This window comes from Tasmannia lanceolata, unplaced genomic scaffold (genome assembly GCF_043159265.1).
Source record: "Tasmannia lanceolata isolate RefF3 unplaced genomic scaffold, GAP_Taslan_0.1 ptg000006l, whole genome shotgun sequence".
Taxonomy (NCBI): Eukaryota; Viridiplantae; Streptophyta; class Magnoliopsida; order Canellales; family Winteraceae; genus Tasmannia; species Tasmannia lanceolata.
In genome coordinates, this window is record NW_027518683.1 from 4766675 (window position 1) to 4780165 (window position 13491).

At 38.3% G+C, this 13491-nt stretch overlaps 1 protein-coding gene across 1 annotated transcript; it reads right to left on the reverse strand.

Annotated features, from left to right (window-relative positions):
• Positions 1–5240: 5240 nt before the first annotated feature.
• Positions 5241–12602, reverse strand: LOC143879362 (uncharacterized). The gene is made up of 2 exons (XM_077381721.1): positions 12225–12602; positions 5241–5915 (listed from the first exon to the last, which is right to left on the reverse strand). The coding sequence occupies exons 1-2, from the start codon at positions 12577–12579 to the stop codon at positions 5380–5382; spliced, it is 891 nt and encodes a 296-aa protein (XP_077237836.1). The 5' UTR covers positions 12580–12602; the 3' UTR covers positions 5241–5379.
• Between the last annotated feature and the right edge of the window lie 889 nt (positions 12603–13491).

Consider the following 13491-nt stretch of genomic DNA (forward strand, 5'->3'; position numbering starts at 1 on the left):
AGAACGAGACGTAGAATTGTAGAAATTTCAAGGTCACGGGTCTTTTAGCAGTATATGTGGGGAACAAAAACGTGTTTGACTGGGTATCGATCGTCTACAAAAATAAAAACATTTTTTCGTGAGAATGACCTCTGCCGCCCTGACGTAATTTTATCGGTATACTTTATTTGTGAACCATGATCAGGATCATCATCATGTACAGGCCATTGTGGGATAGTTCATATGGGCCCAATTTTTTAAAAATGATCTAGCATTTGGATAAAAGATGGGCTCTTACAGGCCATTGTGAGATAGTTCATTGGCCCTATTCATTTTGAATATGTTTAAGGCCCTGTTGTTTGAGATTATGACAACAGATGGTGAGCCCTGAAACTGATTATTGGACCAAAAACTGGAGTTTTGGAAGGGGGTTTTCAAGTCTCTGAGGTTGGGGTTATCCAGTATCAAAATGGGGTTATCAAATTCCGAATGGGCTTATCAAGTCCCTTATGAACACGTTTTTACTTTCTGTTTTTTTTCACTCGTTCATTTTCACGTTTTTTTCTTTCTACCGTACGATTCATCTTCCTCATCCTCCATTGAAAGGGAGAAGGATTAATGCAAAACCCTAAAACAAATAAAAAATAAAACCTAGATATTGAAAGATAGATTGGAATGAACTCACGTTTCAAAATTTTGAGTTTTCCCACCTCCAATGGTGGCTAAATGATGAAGAAGATGACTGGTAATGTAGAAAAAACAAAGTTGAAAATGAAAAAGTGAAAAAAAAAAAAAAAAAAGGAAAGAAGGGAGAAGAGGGAAAAGTGGAAAAGCAAAACGTGTTGCTTAGAAAAGGGCATTTTCGTCCAGCATTTAATGACAAGACATATTTTGTCCCTTGTTAATAATTTCTGAAAAGCATGGGTCCTGTTGATAATTGCACCTAATTTTTGTCCCCCATTGGTAATTGATCCTTAAAAAAAATACAAGCTGGGTCGGTGCAATTATTAAAACATGATCTGTGGTGATCTAATTTCCATAAAAATAATGGCCCACATTACATTTTTTTTTCCATATCAACTTGCCTAGGATTGTAAGAAATGGGCCCATATTTCCTGAGCTCCAAAAAAAAAAACACACATTTTTCAGTGAGCTTGATCGCAGCCTTCCTGGCTTAGGCCCTGTTCGTTTTAGATTATGAAAACTGATTGTGAGTGCTAAACAGATTGTTGGATTCAAATTTAAACATGGTTTTGCATTTAATAATAGGTTCGGCACTCATAATCGGTTGACATTATCTTAAATGAACAGGGCCTTGATGTTAGTGTGACACATCTATGCGGTAACGTTATAGTTTATTTGCAAACCTTGATCAGAATCAACATCTTGTATATGCCATATGCCATAGGTTAGCCAAAGGTAAGCCACAATTTTGATTATTTTTTGAGTCGAGTAATCAGTTTTTTAAGGTAACCCAAGGTGAGTTCAATAATTTTGATTATTGTTTAGTCCAATAATCAGCGTGGCTTAATTTTGAGCCCAACAAAACCGGCTTTGCGCCAAGAGATTTTGATTGATGGCAAGCTCTTCATGTGTTTAGGGTTCATTAGAAGTTGCTGTAGAAGTTGACATGATCTTATCCATTCATCTCGAAATCCGATGATTCATGTATTAAGAACCCCTTAATAAATTTGCCAAAAAAATGAGAAAAACGTCCAAAGCAATATAACATAGGCCAAAATAGGATATATCATTCCGAAGAGACACTCCATCCTTAAGATAAGGGGTGCAACTTGGGTCGGTCAGGTTGAGCGTTTGGTAAAAAATGAATTAGAATCAACCCGAACCCGAACCCAACCCAGTTTTAAGGTAAAAGCCCAACCCGAATTCCGAAAAATAGACACACTCCATCCTTAAGATTAGGGGTGCAACTTGGGTCGGTTAAGGTTGAGCTTTTGGTTAAAAACGAATTGGAATTAACCAAACCCGACCCAATTTTAAGGTAAAAGATCAACCCGAATTCCGAAAAGTAGACCCCAGTTGCACCCCTAGTTAAGATTAAAAAATCAACGACATATTCAAGTGCCACTTGTCTGTAGAACTCCATGATATTTCAATCAATTCAACAAGATAAGGATGGAAGTCTTCCACTTCTCAAATACAAATGGAAGGAAAGTGATTTTTTCATTTTCGTTTTCATTTTCCCCTTCTTATATTAGCATTAGGTAATCTAGGTTTACCAACAAGTACTCAAGTCTCCTTGAATATGTTTTAGATATTCAATAGTGTCTTGATTGATACTTTTGATTTATCTTAATACCGATTATGGCTAACAAAACCCGCTTTGCGCCAGGAGATTTCGATCGATGGCAAGCTCTTCATGTGTTTAGGGTTCATTAGAAGTTGCTGTAGAAGTTGACATGATCTTAGCCATTCATCTCTAAATCCAATGGTTCATGTATTAAGAACCCGTTAATAAATTTGCAAAGAAAAAAAATGAAAAAAAAAACATTAAAAGCAATATAACATAGGCCAAAATAGGAGATATTTCAATCAATTCACCAAGATATTGAATTTTGCCATTTGTCTCTAGAACACCATGATATTTCAATCAATTCACCAAGATAAGGATGGAAGTCTTCCTCTTCTCAAATACAAATGGAAGTAAAGTGATTTTTTTTTTTCATTTTCCCCTTCCTATATTAGCATTAGGTAATCGAGGTTTACCAACAAGTATTCAAGTCTCCATGAATATGTTAGATATTCAATAGTGTCTTGGTTGATACTTTTAATTTATCTTAATACCAATTATGGCCAACAAAACCCGCTTTGCAACAAGAGATTTCGATCGCCAGCAAGCTGTTCATATGTTTAGGGTTCATTAACTTAGAAGTTGACATGATCTTACCCGTTCATCTCGAAATCCAATGGTTCATCTATCAACAACCCATTAATAAAACATTGAAGTCTGCCCACAATTCACGTTAAAAGTGGTACGTATTATCCTATAGGGGGTGCGAAAAAATCATCTCCCTAATAAATTTTGCAAAAAAAATTAGAAAAATATTACAGTTCTCAAAAAAGGGCTGTTAGAAGAATATCACAGTTCTCAAAAAACATTTACAAGCCCTCTAAATACTAAAGATAAGATGCTATCACACATCTTATAAAAAGAGTGGAGGCTGAAATCATTTCCCTATAAAATATGCCAGAATAGGATATCTCATGCCGAACAGACACGGCATCCTCTAGATTAAAAAAATTAACGGCATATTGAAGTAGCACTTGTCTCTAGACCACCATGATATTTCAATCAATACACCAAGATTAGGATGGAAGTCTTGCTCTTTTCAAATACAAATGGAATGAAAGTGAATTTATTTATTTTTTTCTCATTTTTCCCTTCCTATATTTGCATTAGGTGATCTAGGTTTACCAACAAGTACTCAAGTCTACTTGAATATGTTTTCGATATTCAATAGTGTCTTGATTGATACTTTTGATTTATCTTAATACCAATTATGGCTAACAAAACCCTCGTTGCGCCAGGAGATATCGATTAATGGCAAGCTCTTCATGTGTTTGAGCCTTTGAGGTTCATTAGAAGTTGCTGTAGAAGTTGACACGAACTTAACCATTCATCTCGAAATCCGATGGTTCATGTATTAAGAACCCCTTCATAAATTTGCAAAAGAAAAAAAAATTGAGAAAAAAATCCAAAAGCAATATAACATAGGCCAAAATAGGATATATCATGCCGAACAGGCATGCCATTTCAAAAAAAAAAACAGGCATGCCATCGGCATATTGAATTTTACCATTTGTCTCTAGAACACCATGATACTTCAATCAATTCAACAAGAAAGGATGGAGGTCTTCCTCTTCGCAAATACAAATGCAAGTAAAGTGCTTTTATTTTATTTTCATTTTCTCCTTCCTAGATTAGCATTAGGTAATCTAGGTCTCCATGGATATGTTTTAGATATTAAATAGTGTCTTGATTGATACTTTTGATTTATCTTAATACTAATTATGGCCAACAAATACAGCATTGCGAAAAGAGAAAGCTCGTTTTCATGTGTTAACTAGAAGTTGCTGTAGAAGTTTACATGTTCTTAGCCATTTACCTAGATATCTCGAAATCCGATGGATCCAAGAACCCCTTCATAAATTTGCAAAAAAAATAAATAAATGAGAAAAACATCAAAAGCAATATTTAGGGAAATGTTATCAGCACTACAATATTTTGATGATCGCACTCCTCACTTTATTAAAAGTACGGTATGGTGCAGACCATACGATGATCCAAACCGTCCATTAGATGGGCCACAGCCTAAATAGGTTGTGCCCCAAAAATTATTTCCATAGGTTGATCCTAACCCTCCAATCTTTAGACCCCTCTAACATTTAGTCCCTCTACAGATCGGAGGGTTAGGATCAACCTATGGAAATGATTTTTGGGGGGGCACAACCTATTTAGGCTGTGGCCCATCTAATAGACGGTTTGGATCATCGTATGGTGTGGGCCATGCTGTACTTTTAATAAAGTGAGGAGTGCGATCATCAAAATACAGTAGTGCTGATAACATTTCCCTATCAAATATGCCAAAATAGCTGGGTTCATCAGCAATGGACAAGACTTCTATTCGTCAGTCAATGAATCCGATCACATCCTTGTGGCACATCTGGGGCCTAGAAAGTGGATGTTAGGAAAGAGCCTAACTGCCAAAAAATTTTTAGCATTTTTCTACTTTATATAAAAGGTTGATAACACTTAAAACTACATGCCAAATTACATAACCTAAGTTGGGTTGCCTAAATTTGGAAGTCTTAGGTCATATCGGGCAACCATGAATTTTTTTTCATGATAAATTAATTTCTCAGAGTGGGGATAGATGGGCAGTGCGGGTGGGAGAAGAGACTTGAGAGGGCACGAATGAGTAGAGGAGTGAGAGAGACTTGAGAGGGTCAGAATGAGTAGTGGGGTGAGAAACGGCTAAAACACAAGGAAAAATTGATCATATTTTGGGTAGAGTTTTTTTTGTTTCAATGTTTTCAAGTCTTTTCTTACTCTCTCGGCCTCTCCTCAGTCAGTCGATCTCGTAGCCCTCTGCTTCTCCCACTCCCACTACCCCACTCTCACCACTAGAGAAACTAATTTATCATGAAAAACTTTTCATAGTTGACAGATGACCTAACTGATCCAAAAAGACATGCATGTCTTCTAAATCTCACACAATGCTGATGATGTAAAAAACACATTAGAAAATCAGAATAACTAATATTGTCTGAACAGTATATGGTTCAAAGCATAACACAAATAACAAGTTTACCAGCAAATTCAGATGGCCTCCAATCAATTCCCTGCTGATAATCTAATTCTCGTTGAGAAAATACCTCTTAGTTTGTTCTTGGTGTAGCCCACTCCACTCTGAGAATGAGATTGTCATAGCCATAGCCATTGAGCTTGTTAATAGCCCGCTCTGCATCTTCCTTGTTGACAAAATTGACAAAACCAAAGCCCCTGCTCATGCCAGTCTTCTGATCAATGGCAACATAAACACGACTCACAGCACCAAATGTTCGGAACAACTCGAGAAGATCAGGCTCACGGGTATCCTCAGAAAGATTGGTGACCCGAACCGAGTTCTCTTCATTTCTCCGTCTCATCTCAGTCCCCGTTCTCTCGGCGCCTGCTCTCATTCCGGGAGGAACATAGGTTCCCTTGCTAGTGCCAGAAGCAGGGGCAGGAGTTTCAGATGTAGGAGGTTTGTCAATGAAGCCTTCGGCTTGTGGGGCGAGATCCTTGTAAGGACATTTTGATGTCCAGTGGTCACCCTTCTTACCACAAGTCCTGCACACCATGAGAACGGCACCACCTTTTCCAAGCGCAGCAAAGGGGTCTCCTGCAACCTTTGTCTCTTCTGCTTTACTTCCTGCAGTTCAGTTGCATACTATATTCAAATCTTCTATATCATGACATATAAGAACCTCAGCTTGATTTAGTTGAATGAAATGAAGCCTTGATCGGATAACAAAAAAACAATGCAGTATATACCCAAGCAACAATAGCAAGAAACTGCTTGAGTCGGGATTCCACAGTAAGAAACAGTTCCACAATCATCAGATAAAGGCAACAAATTCTTTTCTGAAATATTTAAATAAAAAGAAAAAACACCCCGGAAGATGTCATTGCCATCGTGCAAAGCATAGTGGGCATCCCTCGGCCCAGGCAATTTCTCATTAATCAAATATAAATAATTAGTTTATTACTGAATAGAAAAAAAATTTATAGCAGTACAAAATCTAAGTAACAAGATTGTAACTATCAGTATCAACATAAGCAAGTGCAACGAATAAAATGATGAAAAATGAAACTAAAGAGTTTCTTGCAAAAGCCTAACCCCAACAAGTTCAGAATAAAGCAAAATGCACTGAAGTATTTCCATGATAATAAAGTTGATAAACACATGTATTTCCACGAACACCAAGAAAGAAAGCAGAATACCTACCAAAAATTCTTTTTTTACCTGCTTTAATCACACCATTGGACAATCCAAGGAAGTAATGGACAAGATCTGTTAAATCCAAAGTGTATTCCAAGATCTGTTAAAACATTTTCTAGCAGCCTTGCACCAAGGTTTTAAATTTCGGTTTCGGTATGCACGGAAACAGAAACATTTCGGTTTCGGTGGAAATCAGGTAAAATTACGGAAACGTATGGAAACACATGCAAATGAGGAAATTTTAAGATGAAACTTTGGGAAATGCTAGAATACGCACAAATACATACTTAGAGACCATCACATAATCAAGAAAGCCATCCATAATGGCTTAATCACATCGAACACCTAGTGACATGCGTAGTCGCATGTCTGGAACAATGTAAAGAAGTATAAGAAAGTACAATGCTCTATGTCAATACCACAGAGTTACAAGGTATCATTAGTCCCATGCCAATCTGACATCCCATGCATAAAATACGGTTACTTCTATGTGAGTTCAACGATAATGCCTACCAAACATGATTCTCTACATTAATGGAATGAAATAAAATGCAAATCACAACATCTTTCCATTTTTAAGTCATTCTGACCATTCCGGTTGAATTTTGAAAATTTCAAGAGGAAATAATGACGTGGAAGGAATCATTGAGATTTCACTTCTGTGGCGATGGAAATGGAAATGAAAACATTTTGGTCATTTCGAAGAAAGTTTGGAGAAATTTAAAACCACGCATGGCACTAACATAATTTGTAACTTTATATCAGCTGCATCCTTTGTAGTTTCTATTATTTAGGGTTTAGTATATTAAGCCATCATGTGGCACTCTTCATAATAAATGAGTAAATAGAACAAGCCTAGATATTGGGTTCTTTCTCCTTTCTTCTCCTCTATACCCCAAATTTCTTCTCCTCTATACCCCAAATAGTTTTTAACATGGTATTAGAGCATCATTCAAGTTCCCTCTCATCTCAATGGTAACCATCACATTCCTTCATGATCCACATAGAAAAAACATAAGTACCTTCCTTTACGTAGTGCATAGCTCATGAACTCTTATCACTGTTTCCTTTCATGAACGACAAGTTACTCATCATGCTTTACGAACCATACCCACCCTCCCATTACGAAGCATATAAAACATATCCAATTTTTTGTAACCCTAAAGCACTATTTTTATCAATTCACCCTTCCAGACATCTATTCATCTACGTAAAAGTCCCATTCCATCTTTCATTGCTTTGATCATTCACAAATCAGTTCCTAACATCCATCAACCCCTATGGGAATTTCATCTACCTTAATTCAACTGCTGTCTCTTTTCTCGTCCTTTCACAACGTGTGACCATAATTATTTCCTCCATAAAGGACAGATCCTTCCCATTGCTCTCGAGGCATTCTTAACCATCTATAGGGGCTCATAATACCTCCAGATATCTAAAGAAGAATAAGCTGACAAGAAGGAAAATGCCTCGGAGAATTATGTAAAAAATGAAACACGGCACACCAAGTATCAACTAGTCATCGGCTAGATTAGTTCCCCTCTTTCTCCAGAGGTTCTTGCACAGGTTCACAACATTACCTCGACAAGAGAACTCTGGAAGGCACTTGAGAATTTGTACTCAAAGATGCCTGGATCTTACTGCTCAAGTATGAGATTCAAAACTGCCACAAGGGTACTCAATACATGCATGGGTTTCTACTCAAGATGAAGAATCACTTCGACCATTTCGTTGACATCAAACAACCTCTAGATGAATGTGACAAACTTTATTAAACATTGACTGGTTTGGGATATGACTATAAAGTTTTCACCGCGTCTATTCTCAGACAAAAAAGAGCTTCCAACCTTCACTAAGCTACATACCCTATTGCTACAACGGAACCCACATTTTCATCTCCTGGGTCTTCAGTGAACCCATCACCCTCATCAGGCATATTAGCGGTTCTATATTCAGCCCATCTCCTAGGTCTTCAGTGAACCCATTACCCTCATCCGGAATAGTTGCGGTTCTAAATTCAGCCGAAAGATCGCCTAAGTGCAGACATGAATGTGGTCAAGGAAGATGACGGTGGACAACCGTTTTATCCACAGGGTATCAACACCCTCAACCTGGGAGCTACCCCGCTTTCCCTACATGAGGAGGGGCTTACCAATGTCTTGCCTACACAATCACCATCACCATCACCTTTTCCCATGTAGTTTGCGGACCCTCCTCAGAGTCTAGGATATGTCCAACCATACCGTACTACACTGCCACCCACCATCATCAGATTTGTGATCACACCAACCATTATATGCTATTACTGATATGATTCAAAGTATTAGCAGTCCATTGCAACGAGTATCACATATAATAAGAGGTGAGACATATCACTCTCACCTCCATCATAAGCTTCATGGGTGATAGATTTGATGTCATACACCATCTATCGGACGCTACGAGTAACATTTCGTTCCTAGTTCCATATTTTGGGTCTTCACGTGTTGTTCTAAAAGATGGATCTTCTCTACCCATCGCCCATATTGGCAGCATTGTCATTCCTTTTTCTTTACAGCCTTGCTTGTTCTCGATATCCAGGTTATCCCTAGCTTTCAATGTCCGCTGTTATTTGTTTCTAAATTTACATCTAAATTCCCGTTTCATTTGTTTTTGCACCCTCCTGTGTGTCTGTGAAGGATCTACAGTCGAGGAAGCTCTTCACTAACAGTATTCGTCGTGGCAACCTCTACTCTTTACCTAATCCATCCGCTCGAGCATCTTTGTTGACGTCATATGCTGAAGTTGCATCTGCATCATGATCATCTCCATCATTGTCATATAGAATCATCATCTTGCTCATACGAACAATAAGAGTCCTTGAAAAATTAGTGCCTCAGTCTTTTATTAAAGTTGCATATAAAAAACCTTAAACCATTGTTTGTATCATAGATGTAACCTCAGGAAGCACTCTAATACTTTGTTTAACTCTTATAATAATATATGTACTTTTATATTTGAAGTAATTCATTCTAATGTGAGGGGTCCTACCCCACTTGCTTCTATGTCTAATTCTCACTTTTATGTGGTCTTTATTGATGATTTTATATGCCACCCATAGATAGTCCTACCCCACTTGCTTCTATGTCTAATTCTCACTTTTTTGTGGTCTTTATTGATGATATTATATGCCACACATAGATAGTATACTCTTCATGAAACACAAATCACATGTTTTTTAATGGTACACAAATTAGATGTTTTATCTTTATTTTTCCATCTCTAGATGGTTCATCTTTATTTTTCCATCTCTACACATTATGAACATCACAACACTTGAATCAAACTTCTAAGAAGTAGGGGTGCAAATTGGTTTGGGTGGGGTTGAGCTTCTGCTAAAAATGAATTGGGATTAACCGGAACCCGACCCAATTTTATGGTTAAAGCTCGACCTGAATTCCTAAAAATCGAACATGTTGTCTTGTGAAAAGTGCCATTATGCAATTAATTATTTCCACCGGTGACATTTTGGACGGCCTCTGACACGAATGGATGTAAAAAATGCATGTATACATGGACATCAGAAGGAAGTACCAAACGGCCATAGGGTTATGACCCAACTTATACGAAGATTTGTGTGCAAACTCAAAAGGACATACATGGAGTAAAGCAAGAAGGCATGGCTATCGAATGACTAAATCATATAACTCCGTGTTTGTGAGGCGCAACCACAGAGGTGTTGCACTCATTTAAGTTTATAGTGATGACTTTATTCTAACTGGAACTAGCAAGGACTATTACTTTTATTATGTTGATGACATCTATAACATTGGAGAGTTGGTAAAGAAACTGGGGAAAACATCAAATAGTGCTTTGCTTGCCCTTTTGGTACTAGCAAGTGCTATTATTTTTCTTTGAACAATTTTCACATGTTTATGCATCAACTTCAATTAAGAAAGAACCTGGGAGGAATTGGCAGGCCATCTTAAGACCATCACATGAGCTGCTTGCAAAGTTGTCAAGGTTAGTACTAGCAAGGCACTGAAAAGGGCTCTGAATTCATGAAGTTTCTAAAGATTCAAGATTATTTTCTTTTTTCTTCAATATTATTATCCATTCCTCCAGCAGAACTTGACTACAACACATGCTCTCTTGTGCCATATGCTCTGGACGCAGGCCCTATAGCCTTCACCAATGTTTAATGTCTCACGGATCAATCATTGGCTAGCCCAAGTCATCTGATTTTGGCCCTACAAAATCAAGAACTCACTCAACTCACTCCAGTCAGAAAGCATGCATCAGTTTGTCTCGTTCGAGCAAGGTCTTAAATATCTAAATTGGTATGTGTATCCGCCTATGGCAAAAACAGTGCCTGCTTCATGAATCCAATATGCTTGTGAAGTTTTACTTGTAGTTTTAGTTTTACTTAGCCAACCCCAACTAGTTTGGGACAAAGGCTTTGTTGAGTTGAGCTGAGTTTTAGTTCTGCTTACATATATGCTCCCTAAACAACTAATAATTTATTTATTTTTACTGGTAGGGTCTACAATTGCCCTCTTAAACTTTACCCAAAAAGTAAAAAACAATACTAAATACCATCATAACAACCAGCCTAACAATTTCCGCAATAAGGGGGGCTCTCTAGGACTCAGTTCTGACATCAGTGTGATGTAAGGATGATAATACATGGCGCCCCATTTTTGGGTCTTGTGCAATAATAAGACACAAGTGAAATAATAAGAAGCAGATTTGAGAAGAGTTCGGGAATTGATTCAAGAAGATGAGTAAATCATAAGAATTTCAAATGTTGTCCAAAAGGACCTCTCTGAGTCACATCATCCAGGAACTTGACCATATGTCCTACACTAAACCCAAGTCAACTCATAAATTCCACCTTCACCCAACTAATTTCCTTGCATGCCAGAGTCTCCTCCTTTTACCCTAGTCACCGATCGACAAACCATCCACCTTGGAAAAGCCATGTTTTTATTCCCCACCGTGCACTTCTCCTCAAGACAGCACATCTTCTCCCATCTCACCAAATCACACATGTGCTCCCACCCACCCACACACACACTACGAAAGTCCCCTCAAAACTCAAAGCCATTATAAGTTCTAACATCTATCCAATCGCTACTTGCACCTAAATCTACGAATCTCCAACACAGAGCTCTCAACTTTTCTCTGAGCATACAACATCATCACATTTCATTAAATCTCATGACTCAGCACTGCATCCCAATAATCAGATTTTTTTTTATAGCAGGGATTTAGCAGTCAAATAATAATTAATTGGGGCTCTTTGTTAGCAATTAAGTTTGGTTTACCACTCGAACATAGATATAATTAGGATAATTCCATCAATTAGAGTTAGTACTTATGAGAGAGAGAGAGAGAGAGAGAGAGAGAGAGAGAGAGAGAGGCATTCTCTTCTCTTTGAGAGAATGAATTTACGACTCAGATAAGAGAATTAGGGATTAAATTCAACGCCAAGAAAGTAGAGAATTACGAGGTTTTTTCTTTATCAATTAGGGTTTTATCAGTTAGGAAAAGAAGGGTTAGGGTTTCACTTTTTTCTTTAGAGAATAAGTTACCCCTCAGATAAGAAATATGAAATAAATAGATCTCTATATTCAATCAATTAGGTTTCACAGCTCAGAAAAAGAGTACTAGGGCGTAAGAAAGCACAAAAATTAAATCAAAACTAAACCCAAAATAGAAAATTAGATATAAAAATAGAGATAAAGAGAGAGAGCAAACCGGGAGCCCTAGGTTTCTCAAGGAGAATCTCTTCAGTAGAGATCATGGTGAGCCTACTGCTTGAATCCTCATGAGCGGCATCTCCAAACTTGGGCCAGGCATGGCGCTCCACCGCACGCTTGCTGAGACGGGCCTTGGCGAGCTTTCTAGTGCGTGTGGTGGTTGTGATCTTAACCTTGTTTCCGTCCTCGTTGAACTTGTACTCTATCACTTTCTTCACTCTGTTCTCGTCGGGTCCGATTACCATCCGAGGCGGGAGCAGAAAGTCCAGATCCTCCCCATCGTCCTCTTCCAATTCTCCCCATCGGACCTTGTTGGATCCGGATGCAGCTGGTAGGGAACTCTCCATCACCATGGTCTCCGATTGAGATCGAGAGAGAGAGAGAGAGAGGGGAGAGAGAGAGAGAGTTTTTACGTCGAGTCTAGGGTTGGAAAAGAGGGGTTAGGAGAAGAGAGAATTTATATGATGGGTGGCCGTGAAAACACGTGAAGTCTAAAAAAGTAGGTACGGCTCACTTTTTTCGATGATCCAAACCGTTCATATGTTTGGGCACAATGTAAATAGGTTGTGCCCCAAAAATCAGTTCCATAGGATGATCCTAACCCTCCGATCTGTAGAAGATTTCATAAATGATTTTAGGAAATCTCCATATTCAGATCAGTTCAGATCAGAGGGTTACGATCATCCTATGGAACTGATTTTTGGGGCACAACCTATTTACGTTGCGTCCAAACAGATGAACGGTTTGGATCATCAAAAAAAGTGGGCCGTACCTACATTTTTTTAGACTTCATGTGTTTTCACGGCCAACCATCATATAAATTCTCAGGAGAAGAATAGAAGGTTTCAGTTTGTGACAATGGCAATGACGATCACCATTAATCTTGTAGAAGAATAGAAGGTCTCATACATCCCACATGAGATGTGTGCACAATCCACACCGTTGATCTTGTAGAGGTGATAAACGTAATCCAGATCCCTTCCCAAACATAGATACCATCCGTAAGATTAGAAAAGGACCTCGGAATTGTCGATACATTGTAAGATTTAGGGATGGACATGGTTCGGGTCCAACCCGGTTCGGGTCCAACCCGGTTCGATTCCAATTTTAAATTATTCGGTTCCTGTTCAGATGTTTAGGAACCGATTATGTGCGTGTTTGGCGTACCGTTTAAAGCACCATTTGGCGTTTGAAACAGTGTTTAGGGGCCAAACGGCCGTTTGGGAGTGTTTGGGTGCGCAGCCACCGTTTGAAACGCCGTTTGA

Coding starts and splice junctions, on each gene's coding strand:
- LOC143879362 (XM_077381721.1), bottom strand. CDS start 12,579: ATGGTGATGGAGAGTTCCCTACCAGCTGCATCCGGATCCAACAAGGTC. Junction 5,916..12,224: donor TGAGAAACCTAGGGCTCCCG/GTTTGCTCTCTC, acceptor ACTGAACTGCAG/GAAGTAAAGCAGAAGAGACA.